Below are 26,832 nucleotides of genomic sequence, written 5' to 3' on the forward strand. Positions count from 1 at the left end.
GTGGTCTGGGCTCTGTTTTATCACCCATCATATCTTTGCATTCAAGATATGGAACCTTGAACGTAAGTGAACTCCACACCCTCTGACACAAAGACGTGCTCTGGTCTTTGTGACTATGGTCCCAATCCTATTCTCCCTTACTATTGTTGAACATTAGTTTTTAAGATTTCTTTAAGGATCAGGTTTTGCACAGGAGTTGATTGCTACATTTTCTCATATGTTGCAAACTTGCTTTTATAACCATTTGTCATACTGAAGAAATCACTCAGATTATTTGGCAAGTGGAAACAATTTCTATAAAAGAAAAAAATCTGCCACATACAACTAAATGAGCCACCCATAGTTTTACATTTCACATAAGTCTTTCCTTCGGTAAAAATAGTGTTCCACATAAAATGCTTTGCTTCTAATTTAATCTTGGGCTTTTAGCAACCTACAATTTTGCTCCCCCAAACCATAACTTCTGTATTCTTTATTTTTGTCACTGGAACCATTAATTGAGTAACTCAAGCTAGAGACATGAAAACTATCCTTGACTCTCTTAATTCTCATCCCTCCCATTCAACTGGTCATAATTCTGTGACTTTTGCATGTTAATTACCCCTTGAATCTTGCTTTCCCTGCAGCTATAGCCTCAGCTTGTGAAGAAATGTAGAGCTCTCCCTTCCATCCCTCACCCCAGGGGCTGAAAACGAAGCTAGCAAATCGAAGGAAATATAATGTCTTTTATGTCAGAAAACTCAGTCCTCATGGAAATTATGCTTGGCCTGCGTCCTGGAGAGCAGCCAGTTCTTCCTAAACCGTTATGTCAAATGACATTAGGTCTTCAAGTAGACCCTGCCAGCAGCTGAAAGCCATTGTAGGTTTGTCACCTATATTTCCCCAGAGAGAATTCCCTCCTATTCATAGCTTTGTTCCTACTACTCAATCTAATTTTCATAGTCCAACTCGCAGGGAGCAGTAGTGCTCTATTCCTGAGTTCTATACATAGTCCAGTGTGTTCAAGTCTGTAATTAAAAACCACAGCCTTATTTATCTTTTACTGTGTATGTTATGGCTCAAGCCTGCAGAGCACAAAATAAATAGCACTTTTCAAAATTCAGAATTTCAGGTCTACATTCAACAAACAGGGGCTATGGTCTAGTGTATGGTATCATTATACCTTCCTAGGGTAGTGTCTGTCCATCAACTAACTCACTTGTAACTGAGAATTTGGATTGTTAGTTTTCCTTAAGAAGCATACTCACAAAGAGAGCTCTTCTGAATGTAGGCCATGGCTTCTTCAATATGTGATTATTACAATAAGGAGTGCATTACTGTGGTACTTTGCATGCACCAGTGAACGTGCTTCAGCAATTAAGGACTCGAGGTTCTGGAGAGGGAAATAAACATCTAGAACTTTCATAATCTATTGTGACCAAGAAGTAGTCTTCTCCAATGTAGTCGTCAATTTTAAACAATAATGCTTATAATTATTTGATGGGGAAACATGATTATTTTCACTTCCATTTCCAGAATGAAAATGATATTCTCCTCAATTCTGACTCTTAAAAACAAAAGAATCAGGAACATTTTTTGGTATAATAATACCTTAAGGTTGTATAAGTCATTCATGTCTTCAAATCACTTCCAATGGACTTTATTATTCATTTCTAAATAATTCTATATGGTAGATATATTCCAAATTTGACAGATGAAGGAAAAAAGATACAAAGATTGACTTGCCCAAACTATAGACCAAGCTTCTAATTTGAGAAAGGCAGCACTACTTCATTCTCAGGGAATTTCATTTCTCTCTCTCTCTTAATGGATCTCTCTCTATACTTAAGAGTATATATATATGTATATATATATATGTATGTGTGTATTTAAATTTATATATATTTAAATATGTAACTATATATAAAGATAGATTTTTATAAAATACTAGCTGAGAAAAATTCAATAATATTCTCTTTTATTGGTAGCATCTGACTATTTTTCTTATACTTTATTTTTACTTTTCCGTGTATAGATTGATTATAGAAGGCTTTACTTTTATTGTCTCAGGGCAATTTTAATAGATTATAGAACTCTATGTTACTTATCCTAAATGTGTGGTAAAATGGCTACAATATTTCTAAATGAACTTTCTAGCTTGGATTCATTCTTATTTTCCTGTTCTGACCTCTGGCTGACAAAGTCACGTAAGTTAAATGTGAAGAACTAGCAAAATGGAAGATCTTTGAGGATGGCAATTCAATGGGGAAAATACCATTTTAAGGTTTACCTTTCTCTAACTCTAGTCTCTCTCGGATTGAGCATGGGCTATATAAATACGGAAAGCCTGGTGACCCAGTCTGTTGGCAGCTGTTTCTCAGCTTGGAATCACCCTTGAAATATCGTCATATGCAGATTTGATCAACACTTTCTCTGCTGAATATAAACCTTATCAGTGTCTGTATTTTTTCCCGTGACTCCAGTGTTTAGTTGTAAATAAAACAATATGGGCATATTTTCATCATCTTAGATACTACAATAAGAGATCCTTGTAGGGATGGACTTGTTCACTTTGGAAAAGGCATTAATAAGTGCATAGGCCGGTCAAGTAGAAGGAATCCTAGACTGGAGCCTTGGTTACATAGGGAGGGGATTTTACTTGACATTCTCCACATGCCCTTGGGAAATAACATTAAAATTCCTGCTTTTCGGTAAAATGAGAGGATGGAGCATGCATTTATCAAGTGAACTCAATGTTCACTCTAATGAACATCCCCTTACATAGTGAGATAAATACTCAAAAGGAAAAGGACATTGTTTTATGAGAATTATGTCATCAAGGAACCTGACCTAGATTTGATGAAGCTTCCTTGAGGAAGAGATGCTTGATGTGACCTCAACTAGATGGATCAGAGTTACCTAGAAAGAGGTAGACCTGTACAGAAGGAGCCGCACAGATGAATGCCCCCTGGCAAGGAAGGAAAATAGGAAGTTAGGAGGATTGATGGTAAAGGATGCTAGAGAGATAAACAGGTGTCCAATATTTCAGGGCTTTAGGCCAAATTAAGTACTTTTACATTTATCGTAAGATAAACACGGAGATGGGAGCTTCATGAGATTTGTGATTTGGAAATATCAGTTTATAGAGAATGGCTAGGAGCAGGGTTAAAGCTACAATTATCCCATTGCGAGATAATGGTAACATAGAGTAGGGTTGTGGCAGTGGACATAGTAAGTCAAATTACTACATCAAGGATATTAAGAAAATTTCTCTGCTAGGAACCCATTAGAGGGAGAGAGAAAAAGTGAGAACAAAAGCAGTGAGAAAGGGAGAGAGAGCAAGTCATCTTTGCCTCTTTCAATTCAATTTATACCCTATGTCATATATACCTATCTTAACACATCTTGGAAGCTCAGGGAAAATATTGCTTCTGTGATCTGGATTTATATATTAGTTAGCCTTTATTGAATATTTGTGCATGACTTTTCTCCCGCAACCCTCTTAAAATGAAATATTTTCTAACTTGTCCTGTCTAATGTTTTCTACCTTCAATAAATAGTAGGTACATAGCAAATATTCTTTGACAATTAAGAAAGTTATATTTCCTAATGTTATACGAATTCTTTTTGGTTCATGGTTTTAGATAAAACCAAGTTGAATCTCCAGAAATTCCAAATATATGGAGAAAGTATCTAATCCCAAGCATTCAGACATTGCAAACATATAGTTTTGTTTTCTTTTTAATTTTTTGCCAACCTCTTATTATAAAACACATTTTGGCAATTAATGAATAGCTTGTGTCTTGCGTTTATGTTTATATGGAATCGGATGGTGCATTAAAAGGAACTTTGCAGATGTTTCTGACATAAAATTTCTTTTTTTAAAAAACAGGATTTATTAATTGGCAAAGATATCAAGTTCATTTTTAATTCCTCCACTTGAACCCAAATGATTTGGATAGTAAAAATTTCTTCTACTCCAAATGCTAAACTTATTAAATCCCTTAGTGGCAGATTATAATGAATCCAAAAATCTCTGTTGTTTCTGCTTTTTCATCATTGGAAATTAAAGTATTTTTCATTAGCTCAAGTTGTAATATACTTTATTGGTTTCGGAATTTTTTTATTTTTTAAGGCAAATTTTCTCTTAGTTTTGTGTTATAGGTAAGTCACAAAAATATAGTGTTGCTGTGGATTTAGTTTCTCTTAAATTCATATTTGTTTAACAAAGGCACGTTTTTGCATTTAGCATATCAAAATTATTGTTGAGCCTATCAAAACTGTAAAATCTGCGTGTCCGTGTGTTGGTGTATATAGTGTTTACATTCTCAAACTATTCTTTGTATTTTTTCTCGAACTATCTGCATAGAAGCAAACATTCTTAAAATGTCTAACTCTGTGCTAGGTGAATATTGTTTTATTTAACTAATCTAATCAAATTTTGCCAACTACTTTGCAGTAAACATTTTTATAACCATTACAGATAAGAAAATTGAGGTTCAGAGAGTGAACAATTTGTATAAAATCGCACAAACTAATATCTAATGGAGCTGGATCAAAATGTGGGGACCTGACCCAAAATTTCATTTTCATTTGTCTACAAAACCTAATTATTAGTGATTTTATTCTATTCTGCCAAACAATTCATTTGATATTCTTTTCCTCACTCATTTAATTATTTGATTTAATAGGTTGTCCTGTTTTAATAATTAGTATAGAGGACAGGAAAAGAAATAGTTTGATTTTCATGTGAAATGATTGCCTCTTACAGACCTTCTGGGGAGCATTATTTTTCCTTTTTATTACATTTCCCATATCCTAAACAGTCCTAGGTTGAATTTTTCTCTTTTTCTCTAGCAGTATGGATTAAGAGATATGAAAGCTCAGACTACAATATAAAAAAGAAACACATAAAAAGAAAGCCACTTACTGCCAGAAATCAGCTTTGCCCCCCTCCCTTCTTAAAAATTGCTTTTAACCCCTAGAGAAGGTTATTTCAGTCTCTTATGTGTGTATCCAAAGGCAAGGGAAAGCCTCTTGTGAAGTGTCAGTGAATAATCCTACCATGCAGGGCTCCTCCCTTCACGGAGTAAGGAGATTACCATGTTTGAAGCTACAGTGGAACGCAGTCTAATGAATTGTCTATAAACCTGTGGGGATCCATGACAAGTTACGTCTCCTCGCCATCACCCCCGCCCCCAGCCCTGAAATGCTGTTACCGTTTAACATAAAGATGTGGCTATGGGGATTCATGATGACAAATATTGCATGGCTTACTTTAAAATGCAAGGATAGTTCCCTCTTAATAAAGTATAATATGAGAAAAGACAAAAAATAAAAAGTTAGCAAAACTAAGGAAATGTGGAAAAACCAGAATAGAAAGTGAGAAACATTTGGTAGTAGAACACCGTTTAAGCAGCTAAGAAAAGGATGCACACAACTGGAGCATCAAATTTGATGTCATTACCATGGTTGCTACAATTCCGACCTTATTATGGTGTTACCAGTTTAAGCGGATGTCGTATGAATTCCCCTCACATACTAGCTTAGATGTATTCGAGGCATCATATATCTAGTTCTTTTAATTTTCTCTACATGCCATGACACTGAGGTAATCAGGCTTATAGGTGCTTACACATAAGTCATCTTTTTAATCCACAAAGTGCTTTTGTTATATTAACTAAGGTTTTTAAGATTATTTGTATCAACACCAATATTGAAAGATCTCTAAGGAAAAATTAAATTACATAGATTTATTTTCACTTTTTAAGTAATTGTTTTCAGAAATTTTCAAGAGAAGTATATACAGCGGATGATAGCATTAAATCTGTATGTTGAAATCTGAAGGAACCTGAGAGAGATCAGCTAACTCAAGCACTGCCCCCTACTCTCACTCCAGTGCCTGCACGCCTATAGCTTCTGGGAAAATGAGTCCTGGGAGAATTAATATGGCTCTTCTGTGGGCATAAAATCAGTTTGAAGAAAAGTAAAACTCTGACTTAACACCCTTGGCTCCCAACCTCTAGTTTCTTCTATAACTTTGCACAAGTTTTCCAATCTCTTTGAGCCTCCATGGTCTCACCAGCAAGATGGGAATACTGGCTGGGGTTTCCTCATTGGATTAAAAACATTAACGCAAATCAAATATTTAGAAACCAGACCTGGAACGTTGAAGACTCTCCGTAATGTAAATATAAAGAATTACTAAAATTCAATGACAAGAAAACAATCCAATTCAAAATAAGCAAAAGTTTTGAAAAGTCATTTCCCTAAAGAAGACATACAAATGGCCAATGAGCAAGTGAAAAGATGCTCAGTATCACTAATTTCATTTCTGGGTATATACTCAAAACATTTGAAAGCCAGGACTCAACCAGATATTTGTACACCAATGTTGGTAGCAGCATTACTCACAATAACCAAAAGTTGAAAACAACCCAAATGTCCATCAACAAATCAATGGATTAGCAAAATATAATATGTACATATAGTGGAAAATATTCAGTCTTAACAAGGAATGAAATTTTGACTCATGCTACAACTCAGACTAACCTTGAAGACATTATTCCACGCGAAAAAGCCAGACACAAAAGATCAAATGTTGCATGATTTCACTTCTGTGAGGTATATAGTATAGTCAAATTCACAGAGACAGAAAGTAGGACAGTGGTAACTCGGGCTGGAAGGAGGAGAAAAATGAGAAGTTATTGTTTAATGGGTACAGAGTTTCATTTGAGGAAGATAGAAAAGTTTTGGAGATGAATAGTGATAATGATTGTATAATGATGTAAATGTATTTCATGCCACGGGATTTTAAACTTATAAATGATCAAAATGGTCAAATTTATGTCACATGCATTTTAACACACACATACAATTTTTTTTTCCATGGCAGGCATTGTAATGTGTTCTTCGCTGAGGGCCCTTTGGTTTTAAGGATCATAGACTCACTCATGGCATCGTTAATATTTATAGGTCTACTGCAGGAGATAGTGTGGTGGGGCAGTGAAGAGCATGAACGTGGGTCAGATGGACAGTTCTTTCACTTAATAGCTGGATTATGTTGTCTGAAAAATGGGGATAATGATAGCACCTACTTCATTAAGTTATTGTCAAAATTAGATGGGTTAATATACAAAAAGTGCTGGGAACAGTGTCTGGCACAAAGTATGGAATTTGAGTGTTAGTATTTATTATTATTGCTATTGTTATTTTTTTCTATGGACTTTTAACTCAAAATAGAATGTTCTCAAAGAGTCAACTCCCAGCTCTTTTTTGTTCTCTAAGTATTTTCTCTCTGTTGGTGCTTTTGATTCTCTTTGCATATTTTCTCCATTCTTCTCTTTCAATTCACAGCCTTATTTTACTCCATACTCTGTTTCTTTTTTTACCTCATAACTTCAGTCTACTCACAGTTTCTTCTTCCTTTCAACTTTGACTTGCTCTAGTTCCCTCGTGACTTTAACTCCAACAGCCGGCTCTGGTTCTGAATTTACTAGATGGCTTCTCTAAATATGTATGGTCAGCTTTAGTTTCTATTGCTAACTATTTCTCCATAAGTTCTAGTTCAAATTTTTAAGAGAGATTTGAACAGCTCAATCTTTTATATCAGGCCGTGATCAATCGCTGGCTAGCCTACAGATTGGCTATCCTTAAATTGGGGGCTAGCCTATGACATAAACAGTATTGCAGAGGAAGAAAGTGATACCCAACTTGGCTCCCTATGGCTATCCTCTCAGAGTGGACTATGAGTAGAGTAGTGTCTTTAGGGACAGTTAACGAATATTGCAGTAGCTTGATTAGTATACTTAGTAGACCAAGAAGCAAAGATGAATAAGACAGTCCCTCCTGTGAAGAGGCCCATATGGAGCACACGTGTATAAACAGTCATGAGGTATGATAACTACTATTTAGTTACAAGGACAAAGTACTTCCAAAACACAGAAGACAATTCAGTTTCCTGGGTACAGGGAATGGGACAGGTTTCGTGGTATGCAGGTGACATTTCAACAGGTTTGCTAAAGATAAGAAATGTTTCCTCAAATGGACCAGAGCAGGGAAAAGAAGGGAGCGTGGATGTTAGGGCAGATTCAGTTGTAAGAGCAAAGTCAGAGTGGTATGAAGATACCGTTGCGATCAGAAAATGGAGCTGAAGGCCGTGTGACTGGAACACAGGCTGAAACAAGGGGGATTATTACAGCAGAGCCAACTGTGGATCGGGGCCAGTGTGGAGGTTTTGAAATTGTGAATCAGTGAAAAGAATTTGGATTCAATCTTTAGTCAACTAGGATTCTAGCAAAGGTTATCAGCAGGGGAGGGTCACAGTCACTTCCGCATTTGAAAAAGAACTGTGTTTGTAGTAAGGAGAATGGTTTAGAGTAAGTCAGGACTGGATTTAAGAAACTATTTGGAAGGCTATTAAAATAGATCTACTAAGATATAACCAGGTCCTGAAGTTAAAGAGACTGTTTTAAAGGTCAACTGACTGACCAGGTGATTTACAGGGTCAAGGGTGATTCTGACATATACACATCTCAACCATAATCTAAGGAAAAATGCCTCAGAAAGCAACCTAATTCATCTTATCTTGAGTTAAAAGCAAACTAATTCATTCGTGTTTAGTTATGCACAAGGAGGATACAAGAATGATCGTTTTTCCCTCTCTAGATATATAGCTGAGATGCTAGGAGTGTGACATTGAGATGAAAATTTCTTCTGCCTTAAGAGGGTTAGCACATTTTCTGAATTTTGTCTGCTTTTAGATTTAAGCTAAGTATCAGGAGAGTCAAGTAGGATGAAGTTTTCTCACAGTAACGCAGTGTTGAATCAGATAAATTGGATCAGCAGCAGAACTGAAAATGCTCTTAAAAAATATGGCCTGTCTTGTATTCATGACTCTGTATCCCCACTGAGGGTCCTGCACCAGGACTTTAAAAGTATGCCTTTCTGTGAAGGCATAATTCCAGCACAAGCACTTGTGTACCCAGTTGTCCAATTGCAAGGACAATGAAACACCAGAGACCAGAGCCTTTGCAGTGCACACACACGGACATTGTAAGTTAATAGGTTAATAAAACTCTAAAACTGAAGTCAAGGGATACTGCGCAGTAGTTATTTCTAAAAGTAGTCTGTGTTTCCTTAAAATTTAATGGGTTCCTCTTTCATAAAAAATAAATAAAAGAAGAAAATATGAATACAGTATTTTCAAGCAACTAATTTCTGCCCTCCTCTCCCTCCAATAATGTGTTGAAAGTCATGTAAGTTAAGGTGCAAGGAAAAGGTTCTCTTCATTGTTGCCCTTGTATTTTTGCAAAATCTGAATCCTCTGTCCGACATTCTGCTACACCAATGACTCTTCTTTTCCAAACTCAAAGGCCATTTTTATTCCTCATCATTCTTGACTCTCTTACAAGACTTGATCTTTTGAAAAGATGTTCTTCTTCATCTTACCTGTTTTAAACCTTGGCTTTCTACCTCCTTCTTGATGATTCTTTCTCTCATCTTTATCACTTCCACTTTTTCCTTTCCTCCTATATGTTGGTACTTTCCAAAGGTGTGTTCTCTCCTCCTTCTTTCCGCTGTCTTCTTTGATTTTCTTCCAACTCTGTTACTCCCTCATCTCTGCTGACTAGTCCCCAGGAGCTGGGTTAGAGTCTTTCTCACTTCTAAGTCATTGCATATGTTATTGCCTTTTCCTAAAAGGATATCATCTTATACTAATTTCTACATATTTGTCAGATTTCAGTCCCTTGGGACATCTTTCCTTGCGGAGCTGGGTACCTCTCCGTAGGGCATCTTGTGCTTACTTTTACAATGGCCCCCACCTTATGGCACTTATATATTGCCGTGGTTCTCAGAGTGGGAGCCCCAGACTAGTAGCATCACTATCACCTGGGAACTTGTTGAAAATGCAAATTCTCAGGCCCCGAAGCACCTCTATTGAATCAGAAACTCTAGGATGTGGCCCAGGAATCTGTGTTTGAACAAGTCCTTCAGGTGAGTCTGATGCAGGCTAAAGTCTGAGAATCACTGGTATGTTGCAATTGCCTGGCTTTGGGCTGATTCCCCTACTAGATTATGGGATGTTTTAGAAACTATAATGGAAGCTTTTTCATTGTGATGTCATGAGTAGCCAGTGTAGAATCTGATACATTGTTGCTGTAAAGTGCTGATTTATTTCAACGCATGAAGGATAAATGAATAAATGAATGACACCTTGTTTATGAGCTCCAATTCCACATCACTGATTGGTCACTGTGTAATTCGCGTGGAGATCCAAGAGTCACTTCAAAGTCACCGTCTGTAATAAGGAAAGTTGACATCTAATACCCCTCATAGACGCCATCCTTCAAAACAATTGCACAAGTCAGCTTCTACTCCCCTGACTAACTTTTTAACTCTCTGGCTTCTCCTTTTCTGTCAATACTATGATCATTCTCCCCACTACTCAAAGAAAAACCTTAGTAATCATCTTTCTCTGAAGAATAGCTTCATTTATTCTGAGTTCACAACTAAAACATATTCACCATAGAAAATCTGAAAAATTAGTTACACACACAAAATAAAATAAAAAGCCCTGGCAATCCGCCAGTCTGAGAGAACCATTGTTAATTATTGCATGTATTCATCTAACTTTTATCTCTAGCATGTTTGTCAGATATAACATTCTATGAAGCATAATGTTTTATAATCTACTGTTATTGCACTGTTACAGATGTATTTCCATGTCCTTAAATACAGTTTTCCACAGATTTGCTAATGGCTGCATATTTTTGGTAATAATTGATCTATCTTCATCCTCCTTTAATTTAATTGAAAGTCCCATCAAAACCTTTTCATTACCTCTACCATTGTAGTCCAGTTTTCTTACTCCTGTAATCTATTGCAGTAGCCTCCTATGCCAAATTAATTGTTCTAAAGTGTAGTTCTGAGCAAATTGCTCAAAAGTCAAAATGACTCTCCAATGCTTTCCAAATAGGGCTACAGCCCTGAGCAGGACAGTCAAGGACTCCTGCTGGTTCCTTTTGCATACCTAGCAGGCTCTAGGTGAGACTGCTCACCATTTTCACAGCATTTCCCCTATTTTCTCCCCTTTTGAATCTTGCCTCTTCTCTGTCCCAGAATTCCTTCCCACCAGTGGTTTTACTCAAATGTCCACTTCAACACAATGCCTTCCTAAAATTGCAGACTTCCTATCCTCACCACCACTCCGCTCCTTCTTCTTTGCTTTGTTTTTTCTTCTTAGTTCTTATAACCATCTAACAGACCAAATATTTTACTTATTTAACTTACTAATTGCCTGTCTCCTCTAACTGGAATATAAGCTCCATTAAAGCAATGATTTTTGCCTGTGCCTTGCTCATCACCATGTCCCTGAAACCTAGAATAGTGCTTGATACATAGACACTCAGAATATATTTGAAATATTGAAGGAATGAATGAGCAAACAAATGGATACATTACTAAATAATGCATCTCTTCTGCCGAAGTTCTACACATCCTCAAGGAAGTCAAAGCTCTTATTCCAGTGATTTGCATATAGTGGGCATTCGCTACCTGGTTGTTCAATGTGAATCCAAAGGACCAGTTAAAATGTTAGTCTTCCCTGAAGACTTTCCTTAGAATTTCTGCTAAAGGTGACCTCTCTGCTCTCTAAAGACTATTGACCATTATTTGTATTTATGGCATGTATTGCATACTGAATTGAGTTATAGTTGTATGTTGCCCTTCCCACTGAGTAATATACAAGCTCTTTAAAGGCAGATACCAATTATCTTTGTATCTCTTGCAGCTATTAGTGCATTGACACTCAAGAAATAGTCCTGAAATTAAATTATTGCCAAAATAAATTAAATTATTACCAAAAGCAAAGAGGAAGTACACATGAAGGCATTTTACCATTTTCCTTATTGTTAAAGATGAACGTATCTAACTTCTTTTTAAAAAAGAATACCTGTCATCTGCACAATGCTAACTATTCCCAAAGAAATCACTATGTGAACATTCTACATCTTTACAGATTATTAATGCTGCACTTGCTTTGGCTGCAAGACCCAAAAGTCAAGTGGTCAAAAAAACCATGGAAATGTACAAGCGCACGTGGGAGAATCATATTCATGTCCTCACTGAAGCTGTAGATGACATTACAAGCATTGATGACTTCCTTGCTGTATCTGGTATGTTTTTGATTTTTTAAATTGTACATTTGCTCTTGTCAATTTTCTGAAATAGGGTAATACTAAATATAATTAATTTTATGCAATATAATGAGACTTTGTGAAATGATTGTCTTTCTGGAAGCAACATGTTCTACATATGATTTGCTCTAAGATAATAAGCTTTACGCCTTGTAATCCTTACAACTCAACAATTCATACTGTGTCTCTAAAAGAAACTCCCATTCATGGGCAAAGCATAGTTGAAAATACTAACTGGAAATCTTAGACATTTCCTGGCTTTACAAATAAGTCATCATTTCCTCGCCTTTAATATACTTATATCTCCTGATTTCCCTACACTTCTTTTCCAACTGAATTTTTCTCCACTCAGAAAAAAAATGTATACATTAATAGGAAAACTCTCCATTGATTTGAGACACAACATGTATTTCAACTATTAGTATATGTATTTGAAGATTTGTGATCTATAGAATCAAATAAACAAGTCTAAACATCTGACCACATCAGTAACAGACGGGCTTGAGGTTTCATGTCAAGCCCAGATGATTCTCTCATCACAGAGTGTTCTCTTGTTGTCAGTAATTTTAACTATTATAAACAATGCTATGTTAAGTATATTTTTTCTATTTGCTGTCTTCTTAGTATAGGCTTCGTGGTGTGACTCCAACCAACATCTTATATTGAGGCAGGCTTTTGTAATTTAATTGTTAAATGCTAAGTTCTGTTTTTTAGCTGATTCTGTGGTTACAATGCAAAGAAAGCTGCTTACACTACTTGATGTAAAGGCATTTATTATACGTATACTGATGGCACAATAGGGAGAATCTCCTGAACACACAAGAACAGGAACCAGAGTTGGCCAGGCCTTCCTCACATGATTAGAGCTGCGGGAGGTCTGGGGTCTAAGGCACTGCATGGGTCCTCAGAGCAGGAGCTGATGGTTTTTCTTTTAGTGCTGGCTTAACCTGACCTAGCCACCTTGGGAGTCTGCTACTTTCTGTGAACAACTTTAGCCCTTCAGAATGTTTTGCCTGCACATAACAGAAAACTTATATGAAAGTTGCTTAAATAACAAAATCCTTTAATTATCTCATGTCACTAGGTGTTTAGGATAGTCGATGCTAGACTTACTGGCTCTAGCATACCAGGGGACTTGGATAGGAATCGTCCAGGTATGTGGGGAGGAGCGTCTTATCACACTGTTTAGAATTGTCAGTATAGAGTAATAATAAAAAGTGGGTTAATGTTTAATATGATTCATTCTAGTTTTTAAATTCTCTGTGACAATGCACTCCATTATTTTCTATGCCCAGGGTAGTCTGTTCCTACTTTCCTGTCCTTTGGATGCTCTAGTTGGCAGTGGTTTAAGGTTATTAATGACCTATGTAGGGCTTGCTTTATTCTATTGACCTTCCCTCATGGTTGCATCTCAAAGCGTCACATCTCAAAGCATTACTCAGTACCACCTAAAGCAGGAAAACAAGCTAGCTTGTTGGCTGTCACTTGTCATGGAGGAAATCTCCCAGATGCATTCTGTCAGACTTTCTCCTACTTGTCATAGGTCAGAACTTGGTCCCAAACCTGCTCTTGGACCAATTGCTGTCAAAGGGAAAGGAGATTTCCATGACGGCTTAGAGTGCTGATAAGTGGTTAACAACTGACTGGGGGCCTGGTGGAGTTGTTGTCCTAATTTGTAACACTTGTTGATTTCTGTGGCATAAATACTCCCACAGTGACACATTTCAAGCTACCAATGTGATGTCACTAAGCTTTGAATTGGGAAGAGATGCATCAAAAAAGCTCCTGTGAACTGGTATAAACAGATTCTAGCAGACAACTGAGCTTAGACCAGATGTAATTCAACCTTTTTGACTATTCACTTAATACACAAACAAAATCAGAGCCTTTATCAGCAGAAAAGAAGGGGAAATAGCCGTTGCCTAGAGAACAAAATATGTTTGCCCTCAAAACTGAGTGACATCCACTGCTTTCTCAGGTTTCTATGCCTTCCTAAACTTACCCGGTATCAGTTTATGAGCTCCAGTGCTGTGAGCTCCAGCACTGTTTCTTGTTACATCATAACTTTTTAACATCTGTTCCCACAGATAATGGCATCTTCTCTCAGAATCTTCCCAGTTGCGTAAATGGAAGAATCTAGCTGGCCCTATACATCTTTTGAGTATCAGGCTAGAAGTCCTAAGACCAAGATCACAGGCCAGCCATTGGATGGGTTGCCTTTTTTCAGATGGCCAGTCATGGTTCAAATAGCTGTGAGATGGGCTGTCAAAGACTGACAGTTTTGTGCAGGACAGATTGTCTTAGAAAACTTCCAGATGTGCTGAGCTGTGGACAACTTCTCTTGTACTCCTTTACAATGACCTTTTGGAACATTTTCTTTGTGTTCACAGACTCCTGGTCCCTCTGTTTGCCAGGTTGAACAACCGACCTGTTAGTTCATAGGGGATGTGAGTTGTTATTACCTAGAGATAATATGTTTTCAAAATTTTCATAAACATTTCATCTTTTGCTTGGGCATTCTTTCAGCAGTTGATAGCAATATTCAATTCTTTTTTTCTTCTTATGATAATAAAGAATGGGAAGGCTGAAAAGATTCCTGCTTTCTCCTGAGTCAATTGTAAAAATTTGTGGATTCTCGGAACATCAGCTGTCCACAATGAAGTATAGACAAAAATTAAAGCCTAAAATCAGTAAGAAAGGATTCTTGTACTTTAAACTATTATTTTATTGTCTTTAGCAAAGGTAGAGATCACATTGGTAAAATGTTTGCCTTACAATAATGTTTTAGAGTGATTAGATCGTCCAATATTGACTAGTGGCTCTTGAAATAAGAGTATTTTTAACACCAAATGTCTTTTTTATTTATCTATTGCATTATCCAACTGTAGAGCCATCATTGACAATTTGAAAATTGTATGTTTTTATAATCACCAAATTTCCTATAAAACAGAAATCAAAATACCAATTTCCGGAAGCAATTTTGGGGTTGTTTCCTGTTATACGTAGAAGTCCCAAATATAAGTGCAATCAATTCTTTCTTGGAAATCATAAGGAATATAGCAACCTCACCAATTTATTATATATTTTAAAGTTTTATGTGTAAAAATAAAATTAATCAGTGAGCCAAAACCCACTTCCAAAGCAATGCAATGTTTGGCAAGCTAAGCTCTCTGGCATTCAATCCTCCAAAAGAGGCTCCTCTTTTTTTTTTTTGAGGAAGTTTAGCCTTGAGCTAACTACTGCCAATTCTCCTCTTTTTGCTGAGGAAGCCTGGCCCTGAGCTAACATCCATTGCCATCTTCCTCTGCTTTATACATGGGACACCTACCACAACATGGCTTTTGCCAAGCGGTGGCATGTTCACACCCGGGATCCGAACCAGTGAGCCCTGGGCCACCGAGAAGCAGAACGTGCACACTTAACCGCTGAGCCACCAGGCCGGCCCCAAAAGAGGCTCCTCATAGTTTAATGTTATTTATATAATATTGTCAGTGTCATCTTGTAAGTAATTAGAAGAATTCTTCAAAATGCATTGGTCCCCAAACTTTTTGTCCCAACACTTACTACAGGGCTCATCCCCACACCATTCACTATGCTTTTTAACACCCTCTGAAAATATATATAACAAAACACCTGTCAGAAAATGGCTAGTCTGAAGATTCTTTGTCCATGTCAGGATCTGTCTTACTTATAGACAGAAGATGTGTCTAACTGATGAGAACTGAGAAGCTCTGTCTTTCAAGCCTGCCATGGTGCCTGAAACCCCCAGTATTAGTTATCCACACGGGAGTATAAAAAGCACTGAAGATCTCTGTTTAAGATGCAAATTTGGAAGAAGGAACATGTTAACATGTGTCAGCTTTTTGAACCATGGCGTTAATTGACTCACAGTGAGCTATAATCCCAAGGAACTGAGTTTAGAGGTAAACTTTGATAGCAGAGGAAATGACTTGGACCATAAGAATTATTTAAAAATTATTAACAACTGATCAAACGTAAGGGTTTGTGAGGAGAGGACCTTTCTTTCATCTATTCCCTCATTCATTCATTAAATATTTATGGCATAATTTTAAGTGCTAAACCCCATGGAAGGCACTAGAGTTTGAATAATGAGTAAAAGCTAGTGAAATAGATAACTTGCAAGAGAGCTGTGCCAGTAGAGATTGTTGGAGAAAGAGGCCCACATAAGGGATGGAGGAAGCCACTGGCAATGGTTTGGAATATTCTAAACAAGAGATTGATCACTTATTGATTAGAATTGGCACTGCTGTTCCCTTATTGTAAAAAGGTGTTCGGGGCCGGCCCCGTGGCCAAATGGTTAAGTTCCTGCGTTCCGCTTTGGCGGCCCAGGGTTTCACTGGTTTGGATCCTGGGTGCGGACATGGCACCGCTCATCAGGCCATGCTGAGGCAGCATCCCACATGCCACAGCTAAAATATATACAATTAAAATATATAAAACCATGCACTGGGGGGATTTGGGGAGAGGAAGCAGGAAAAACAAAAGAAGATTGGCAACAGTTGTTAGCTCAGGTACCAATCTTTAAAAAAAAGGTGTTCTCATTTTAAAGATAACATGATATTGACTTTCAGTGAATTATAGTACTGAAGGATTCTTGAAAAGTTCCTTTATTCCATGTCCTAAATTTTTCTTTAACATGTCCACTTTTCTTCATACTCACTGCTGTCGCTCCAGTTTAAGCCACTATCTCTTGTTTGAATTGCCATATAATCTTTCTAATTGAGCCTCCTGCTTCCAGAGTTTTGCTTGAAGACACTGAATAGGTATTTGCTGCATGAATAAAGTATTTATTCTCCTTTTTAATTCTGTGCAAGATTAATTTTGCCAGTTTAGGTCTTACGCTTTCATTAAATGTATTTAGCTTTGGAATGAATATTTCTAAAAATCTTCAAATTAAAAAAATAACTTTAAGCATTAATGCTCATAACGTTCTCTGCCCTTGACGTAGTGACACAAAGATAACTCTGATCCTGCCATCAAAAATGCACTAACAAAGAACTCTGTGCTCATGATATTGTGGTGAACACGATCTTTGGCTTCTACAAAGTTGTATCTAAATCATTTCACTAAGAAAAGTGATTTTCAATTTTCTTTCATAAGTTAATACCAGATAAACACATAATAAAATTAGCAAGATCAAAATGTTAAATTAATTGAACACAAACTAAGCAGTATTCAGTCTCAATATAGTGTTTATAGAATAGGTGCTGGGGTAAAAGATGACCATATAGTATACATCTATGCAAAGATAAATTATGTAATATAATTACAACCAATTATCTATTAGCATGCTTTCACTTATATGTCTCTTCAACGTACACCAACTTGAAATTTTAGTTATTAAAAGCATCAAAGCATGAAGTGTTTTAATACAAGTATATTCTTTTAAAATTGAGATTTGAAATCATATTGCACAAAAACGAATTTTGATAAAAATGTATCGAATATCAACCATGTGCAGGACCGTGTGCTCAGAAATGCATCGGATGTAAGGAAGGAAAAGGCACAACGTCTGCTTCCAGAGAACTTACAGTCTAGTGTATATAAATCAGACTCTAGAGGATTATAATACTCATATAAGCAAAATGCTGTGCAATTAATGTTGCTGGAGTGTGAGGGTACCGAGTGAAACGTTTTTAAGGTGATAGCGGTTGAACTGAATTGTTGAACTGAACCTTGAAGAAGTTGGAATAACAGCCCAGAAAGAGAGAAAACCATGTGAGGGTGCATGGTGGGTCTGAGGGACAGCAAGTTGGCCTGTGCTACAGAAACAGAGGGTATGTCTGAATTGGCACTGAGCTCAAAGAGTCAACAGGTTACATTGCATAAAGCCCTGAACGTTTGTAGGAAAATGTAAATTGTCTATAATTTTAAATAGTAGTATCATAGACTACATCAATTTTTCAGAACACTAACTTCAGATGCTGAAAAGCATTCTTATAAAAGTAGGTAGTGTAGTACTAATGTTTTAATTGCTCTTAGAAGCGAAAGTAAAGTAAATTCAATATAAAGCAGGTGTTCCCTCACTTTCTCCACCTCACCTCCAAGAAATTAAAACATAAGACTGACACATTCAAGATGTGACAATAGGAAGGTGAGGTGAGAGCCAGTTTGATGACTTAAACCTGGCTCAGGCTGAAGAACTCAGGTGTCCATTTACCGAGAAAAGAAGCTCTTCCTCGTCAGGAGGGTCCAGTGATGACTAGCGGTCAGGATCTTCTATACCATTGGCTAAAATCAAGAGACTGGCTTGCAGTTGTAAGGTTTTTTCCTACGGGTCCTCTGTGATTACCTTTTTGTGTGACGGTATACGGCTCAGTGATCATTGTGGAGACTGCAGAGGAATTGTACACACAGCTTTACATAAGTCATGGGAAGACAGGGAGAAAGCGTGCTTTCAAAAAATGATTGAGTAGGCTCCCCCAAAGTAATCTATTATTGTTCTATTGATAATTATATTTTGAATTACTGCCTGTTCTTACATGACTGAAGAGCAGTTTGGGCATGTGAACTTGAATTTATCACACATCATTCCATGTCCTAACAGGCAAGTTCGCTCAAGATGCTCTCATTTAAATGAACAATAGGTACACTGCGGGACTATTGTTTGAATATTATGAATTAGATCTTTAGAAAAGCAATAGTTAGAAGTCCTGTTTTGACTTTGCCCAAATCAGATTTGAGAATTTTTACCAGAACTTTTAGGTGGGTCTGGAGCATTCATCAGTAATCTTGCTGAAAAAATAAATAGCACTGAGGGCTTGCATTTTAAACTTGTGTAAAAAGATAGCAAATATTTCCTAAATTCTGCAGATGCACTAGCTATGTACTTACAAAGACTCTGCATGATAAAATAAACCTTCAATGAAAGATTTTCTTAAAATTGTCTCAGTGAGTAATTGTATAGTATTAATAACCATATTATTTGCCATAGCCAGACATATTGACAGAAACTTTCAGCAAAAACAGAATCAAAGTGAGTCTCATAATTTCATTGTATTTGGTTATTTCTGGACAGAGTCTCAACTCTAAGCACATGCATTTAATCAGTGTAATTTGGATAAATGAAAATTCTTGATACAGCGTATCCTGTGGAACATTTTATGGATTAGTTGGGGGGTTAGAAGGAAAGTTTCCCTTTGCCATACAATGCTCCTCCACATACTAATGGGTCCAAGGGGCTCATTACACTCATTAGAGAGTGGCTCCAGAGTCTGTGCTGTGAACAATTTATGTGTATTTGAGAAATGCAGCTAATAATTACATTCTCACAAAGCTCATATCCTTCTTACTAAAATTTCACCACTGAAGGATCTCTTGTGGTTTATACATCAAGACTATGGATTTTGTCTCCAGAACCTGTGGGAAGCAAAGAAAGAGAAGAATCTGTTCAGAGGTCTTAAGTATGCTTAGGATTGACATTTCTGCCATTTCTTATCAGATCTATGATCTCTGGGAAATAAATTAACCTCTGACTCACAAAGTGCCCCCCTCTAAAATGTTAATAACTATATCATTTTGCTATGGTCTGAATGTTTGCGTTCCCCTCTCCTTCAAATTCATGCGTTGAAATCCTAATGTCCGTCGTGAAAATGTCAGGAAGTGGGACCTTTGGGAGGTGCTTAGGTCATGAGGGTGGAGCCCTCACGAATGGGATCAGTGTGCTTATCACAGAGACCCTACAGAGATCCCTAGCCCCTTCCACCATGTGAGGACAGAGCGACAATGCGCTGGACATGAACCGGGAAGAGAGCTCTTAACAGAACTCTCAACACAACCACTGTGCTGGTACTTTGATCTTGGACTTCCCAGCCTCCAGGATAGTGAGGAATAAATTTCTATTGTTTATAAACTAGCCAACCTGCGTTATTTTGTTATAGCAGCCTGAATGGACTAAGACACATTCCTTCATTTATTTAACAAATATTTACTGAGCACCTACTAGGTGATGGGTCTGTTTTAAATCCTGGAAATAGAACAGTCAATAGAACAGGCGAAACTCCCTGCCCTCTTAGAGCTCACATTCTTGCTTGATTGGAAGAATTAAATGAAACAATGTACTTAAAAAGTTTTGAAGAGTGTCTAGGGCATAGTAAGTGGCCCAGTAAAAGATAATCATTATTAGTAACATCATTGGCAGGCTATTGTTAAAATTTAAAGCAGGAATGAGAAAGATGAATCTCTTTAAAGGAGCTACCTTCATTAAACCTGTCCCAATAGTTAGTGCATTATAATTTACCAAAATAACAAGAATTATCTTGAAAACCATGGTGTATAACTACCAGATGTCAAGACATTAAAAAATTATGATAACACCAAATATTAGACAAGATGTAGTAAGGTGAGAACTCTCATACACTATGTCTGGAAAAGTAAATTATTATAATCTCTTTGAAGAACAAAACAGCAACATGTGGTACCTGGATTATTTTGCCACAAATATCCTTCTATATATATTTGAGAAACTTGCTTCACACATTAATAGGACAGATTTTAAAAAGCAATGAGTAAATTAGCAAGTTTTAGAGCAAGAAGAAAAGTAGGATGCTGAAAATGCCACATATAACAAATACATGAGTGACTAACGCTGGAGAGGGAGAAGCTGGGTGGAATAAAAAAAGAGTAAATATGGGATTTACTCTCCCATTTGCTCCATTTTGTTTGTAAAGCTTGATTTTTTAAAAATAATGTCGGAACAAAATCTGCTGAAAAAATAGCACCCATTATCACTGAGGTAGATAATTTTCTATATTTTATTATTTTACGATTTCTTAAACTTTTGTAATAAAAGAGTTCTAGTGAACAGGAGAAGTAAACGTTAAGGTGCAAAGACAGGCAGTGTGGTTGGTTGTGTGCTTGGAGTGATGGAGAGATCTTCCCAGACCTCCCATCTCAGGTGCTGAAACTCACCAAGTAATGGTGATCACCTGGAATTCTTGATCATGAATCTCGGTAATACAGTTTAAGAAAATGCTATGTGAAGGTGAAAAATCCCTAAACCTTTATCACCCAGGGTCAGACTCTGAGGGAATAACATTTTACATGAAATTTTATGCCAGTTTTTACCCTTGTTTTGTGGGTGAGGGCGAGGAAAAGGATGACTGGATTTTTTAAAAATATTTTTATTGTGAAATATTTCAAGCATTCATAAAAGACTAGAGTGTATAGAATAATGAATAATGTAATCTTACCATGGAGCTTTACCAAACATTAACTTTTGTCATGCTTGTTATTACATGTATAATTGAAGTCCCCTGTGTAACGTCTCCTAGGATTTTTACAATTTACCCTTTACTAGGAATTTTGATGAAAGCCCTTGCCTCCTGATAAGCAAATCTGCATGACATTTTCCTTCTATTGGCTTAGGAGGTCCAGGCAACCAAATCGTCAGAACCGGCCTCAGGCAATAGAATCTCTCACTTTGGGTACATGAAAACACAAAGCTAAAGCTGAAAGCTTCCCCACAGGGGCATGATAGCAAGATTTAAGTAATATTCTGTTCCACCATCTTTATAGCACTCCTGAGAGTAAGTAATGGAGGAATGGATGTTCTTGAAGCAAGCGCCCAGTGAACACTTTGATATTGACAAGTTAATCATTTATTGTATCAATCAATACATACGTATTGAACAATTTCTATTCACCCTAGAGATACAATGGTGAATAAAACACATTGGACTTATTCACAAGGAATCTATAGTCTAATGGAGGAAACAAGCCCTCAGATGTCAATTACAGTGTGGTAAAATAGTTTATGTTGGGAAAGGCATGAAGGCTATCTTTCTATCAGCAAAGGAATAGTGTGACAGCCAACCTTTGAAATCTCATCATTTTCTATTGTTCCTTGAATTTGTGATCACCCTTTCATATATTGGCATTTGGTAACTCATTATACGAATTTACAGGATTTAACTTAAAGAAGATACTCAGCATAATCCATGTTCACTATAATACTATTTCATTCATCTTTATGATTATCATAGATGTACAGTAATCAATTTTCAACCTGGCTCTCCATAACAGTTTTGTTTTTTGTTTTTTGTTTTTGTTTTCTTTGGTTGGGAAGATTGTTGCTGAGCTAGCTTGAGGAAGATTGTTGCTGGGCTAACACCTGTGTCAATCTTCCTCTATTTTGTATGTGGGACGTTGCCACAGCATGGCTTGATGAGCGGTACTTGGGATGCAAACCCACAAACCCCAGGCCACTGAAGCAGATCACGCAAACCTAACTATTACACCACTCAGCCAGCCCCTCTATAACAGTTTTTAAAATGTATAATGAGTGGGAATTTACAAATAAGTTAGCAGTTTACATCCATTTATACATAATTTTGTACGTACTGATTTTCTTTCTATAGCATAGATTTGCTTGTTAGGATCAGTTGCTTTGAGATTTCAGGTTTTCACCCTATAAGTGCACTACCTGTTAAGTGATAATTTTAGAATATCACTATTAAAAATCTAAGCCAAAAAAACCCAATTGATATACTTGAAACTACCAAAAATCTAACACTTAACTGTAATACAGTGATTTAAAAATATTCAGTGCCATCCAGACCAACTGCCATATAACTTCCCATAACCTTTTCAGTTTAGTTAATTTCAAGAACTTTCAGACGTAGATGAAATCTCGTTTTTTGGATACAGGTTGTGGAAAAGTGGTCAAAGAAGGAATGGAAAACGTGCTTTTTTTGTGTGCGTAACTAATTCAATGTATTATAGCAACATTTAAATTCCCATGGTGTCATTTAATGCTTTCTTGAAATCTGCATCCACCATCTTGATGGTGATTGATGTACTTTATGTGTCCATAATAAATTGCATATAAATCCTCCTCTTCACCTAACCACATGGGAAATTTCATGCAGGCAGAGATATTTGCGACTCTTTCTTTGTGAACTGGTTTATGAAATCTAGTTATTTAAAATTCTGTAAGTTGTTTATCACCATTGCATTTTTAAGGTAACACCATATTCAAAAGTATGAAAACCCCTAAGGAATAATGGAAACTTATTCTAAAATTATAGATCAGTTATGGTATTATTAGTTTTTGTCTGTTATATTTAGCAAAAAAAAAAATATGTAGTGGCTGTATTAATTAAAAGTGCCTTATTAAAGCACGATATATATATTTATACTGTCTCCATTTAAAAAAATGAATTTATAATTTGTCTGCATTAATATTTATATGGTTCTGATTGCTGTTTCATGGTGTGTGTCTGTGCGTGTTTTTACTTTGGTGCGTGACTTTCTTGACTTCTGTTTTTCTTAAGAAATGTCACTATTAATATGTGTAGAACCACTTATCCCAAGAACCCTCAGAGTTCCATAGATATTTCCTCATTTATTGCTCCACCTAAGAAGAATTTGGCTAATATAATCCTGTTTAATATATAGAAACCTGTCACACAGAATTGCTGAATTGCTCAAATTCTCTAAGACAATAGATCATAAAGATGTTACTTTTAGGTACCCTCTAATCAGTTCAATTTATTATCCTCTTCTAAAAACTGTTTTTCCTCTCAAATTAGTTTCTGCCTGTTTGTTTAATGTCAAACTATGGAGACCATGCGTAGTTTTTCCATCTGGAAACCTCTTGAATCAGGGAGAAAGATATACCTAACTCTTGAGCCTAACTTTGGATTTGTTACTCATTCAGCTTTTGAGTCAAATAATTAACAAAAGCTTAAGTCCCTCCCTCTATAAATCTTTGGTTGTCCATGCAGACGTAGCTGGGGAATTTTGTATGATGGATAAAGCAAAGTAAATACCCCTTTGAGCTAGACTAAGTATCATTTGGTGGGAAGATAAGACTTTTTCCTCTCTCACCAGAAGTTAGTGAGACTCTGGAGGAGAATTTAAATATGAAAAATAAATAAATAAAACCACTCTCAACATCAGATTAGTGAAAAGTGAAGTCAAAGAAAGAGAAGCAACCAAACACCATGGCTATGTGCATACTGTCTGGTTTGACATCATCGCAGTGTCTTATACCATGTTTGGATACTGTGGTACTTAATAAACATTTGTCTAATTAAATCTGTTTTACTTAATAAACTCTCATTTGATTTCTACAGGAGTAACCTCCAAGTGATCCAGGGCAGAGTTTGCTCTGTTTACATTTCAGAACCTCCCAACACAGGCTTTAGGGCAAAGCCAGAGTGTATAAGTAGCATAACTATTCTAGGCAACTGCAGAAATTAAGCAGAGCTATGCGAAGTGATTTTCTTCTTGGTATAGTGCTGTTTCCAATCAAGCCTTCTCCTCGCTGTATAATTGCCCAGAATGATCACTCTGCACCTTTTCCTAATGTAAAAGATGAAGCTCATTTCCTATGGTGCTAAAGGCTTATGTGCCAAGATCTTTATTTCCTAATGTAAAATCTGATGTGTTTTAATTTTGATTTGATAATTCACTGAAGTTAAATTTTTTCTGCTTAATCAGGCACTAACAAGTGATGTGAAATGTGAGATTTATCTGTCTTCCAAACATTTTATGACATGAACCTAAATGATTTCCACGATAGTAGAGGAGAAAATTTTAATGTGCCTTTGGAAAAATATCTGTGAACAAAAGGATAATCTTGTACTTTTGCCGCATTTGTAACGTCACCTGGCTGAGCACAACTGAACTGTCACAATTTTAAGTAGTAAATAAAAATTCAGTTTATCTGCCAGTGACATATAAAGAAGTTATAAGAAATCACACATTTATTATGATTCCCTTGAAAGTTCAGCATTTTTCCCCTCTGAAAATATAAAAGGATATTTTGTGTAAGTTCTTTATGATTCTCTTGTGATTTTTAAATAAAATCAACTAAAGTTGAGAAGATTTTGTTGTTGTCAGAAATATTATTTACTTAGTAAAGAGGACTGAGAATGTGTTGGGCAGCTAAAAATAGGTAGCACTCACTGGTAATAAAATATCACGAATCTACTTTTTATCTTACTCAGATAATGATACTTTATTACAGGAAAGAATTTAAAATACTATTGTATCATATAAATTTGGGAACTGACCCTCAGAACAAAGAGCTATAGGCATAGTTTTTTGATATGTAGATTTCCTACAAGGATGATCTGATCACTATTGGACTTTTATTATCCGTATCTTCTTCTGGGTTATAATTGGTAAAATTCTCTCTCCCTATTCTATTTATTTTAAAAAATTTCAGAAGTGCAAATGATATGTTGAAAGATGGTAAAGAATTGTTTAATTTGTCTTGTCATTGGCCTGCATTGTATTTTACACAGAAAACTGAAGAAAATATGATTTGTGATTCTTAATTTGATACCAGCAACCAAATGACCTTTATCGTCTTAAATACGTAATTTGCCATGTCAATCAGACTAAGGCTTGATTATTAACAGAAGAGTTAGCCCCACACAGTGCTTGCTCCAATCATGCTATTTCCTGCCCTTTCCCCATATTAATCTCCATCTGCTGAAATTCCATCCCTAGAAAACCACTTTATCCTTCAAACCTTTTTTTCTCTTAAACCTTTTTTCTCCTTTAAACTTTTCTATGCTCCCTCATAATTTTGAATTCGTACTATAACTTTGATCACTTTCTGCCTTATAGTACAACTACTTTTATATATTTTTGCTCTCTCCAATTTTGGAAGTCCCAGAGGACAGAAATGCTATTGCGTTGGGTGAATTGTGTCCCCTAAAATTCGTATATTGAAGTCCTAACCCCAAGCACTTCAAAATGTGACTGCATATGGAGAAATGGTCTTTGAAGAGATCAATAAGTTAAAATGAGGTTATTGGGATAAGCTCAAATCCAATATGACTGGTGTCCTTATAAGAGGAATTTATGACATAGACAAGTGCAAAAGGAGAAGATCATGTGAAGACACAGGGAGAAGATAATTATCTGCAAGTCAAGAAAGGAGGCTTCAGAAGACGCAAACCCTGCTGACACCTTGATCTTGGACTTGCAGCCTCCAGAACTGTGAGAAAATAAATTTCTGTTGTTTAAGCCCCCGAGTCTAGGGCACTGTGTCATGGCAGTCCTAGCGGACTAACACAGCTATGTTTCTGGACCATTTTAGCACAGTACCTTGTAGCCAATAGTATCTCAACAAAGGTCATTACAGTGATTGCCTACATACTCTATTCACCATAAACTAAAATCAGGTTTTGTTTCAGTGAAGGAGAGGAACACTAAGACAGTTCTGTCTTTGAGCCTTAACACTGAAGGAATAAGTGGCAACCATACTTCAGTGATCCAGCCTTCCTTTCCAACATTGTTTCTTTATTGTCCCTCGACAGTTGTGGACCTCTGAAATTCCGTAAGAATCTTCTGATTTGTCCAATGGCTTACTTTGTTTAATTCTAGTATGGATTATATGATAATATTTGTATTTTTGAATGTTAATTACAGAAATAAAATAGTGATTATAACATTTAATCAAACTCTAAATCACCTCATTGTCATAATTTATGTAGATATTCCTTTTTAAAATACAACTTTATTAGTTTATTTTTGTTTTATTTTGAACACTAGATAGTTAAATAATTTCCTTATGTCCTCTACTAATCCATCAAATTATTCCATGGAATTAGGGAAAAAACAAGGTTCATGTTTTGGTATTAGTAGTTTGTTTTATCCTTAAGCCATAGTCCCTTTA

At 36.3% G+C, this 26,832-nt stretch overlaps 1 protein-coding gene across 3 annotated transcripts in view; it reads left to right on the top strand.

Annotated features, from left to right (window-relative positions):
• Nucleotides 1–26,832, top strand: part of CTNNA3 (catenin alpha 3) — a 1,485,947-nt gene that overhangs the window by 986,262 nt on the left and 472,853 nt on the right. For all 3 annotated transcript variants that reach the window (XM_046655293.1, XM_046655294.1, XM_046655295.1), the window contains one exon: nucleotides 11,999–12,155. In XM_046655293.1, coding sequence (XP_046511249.1) covers nucleotides 11,999–12,155 — 157 coding nt within the window. The remainder of the gene's footprint in view (nucleotides 1–11,998; nucleotides 12,156–26,832) is intronic.

Source organism: Equus quagga, chromosome 2 (genome assembly GCF_021613505.1).
Source record: "Equus quagga isolate Etosha38 chromosome 2, UCLA_HA_Equagga_1.0, whole genome shotgun sequence".
Lineage (NCBI taxonomy): Eukaryota > Metazoa > Chordata > Mammalia > Perissodactyla > Equidae > Equus > Equus quagga.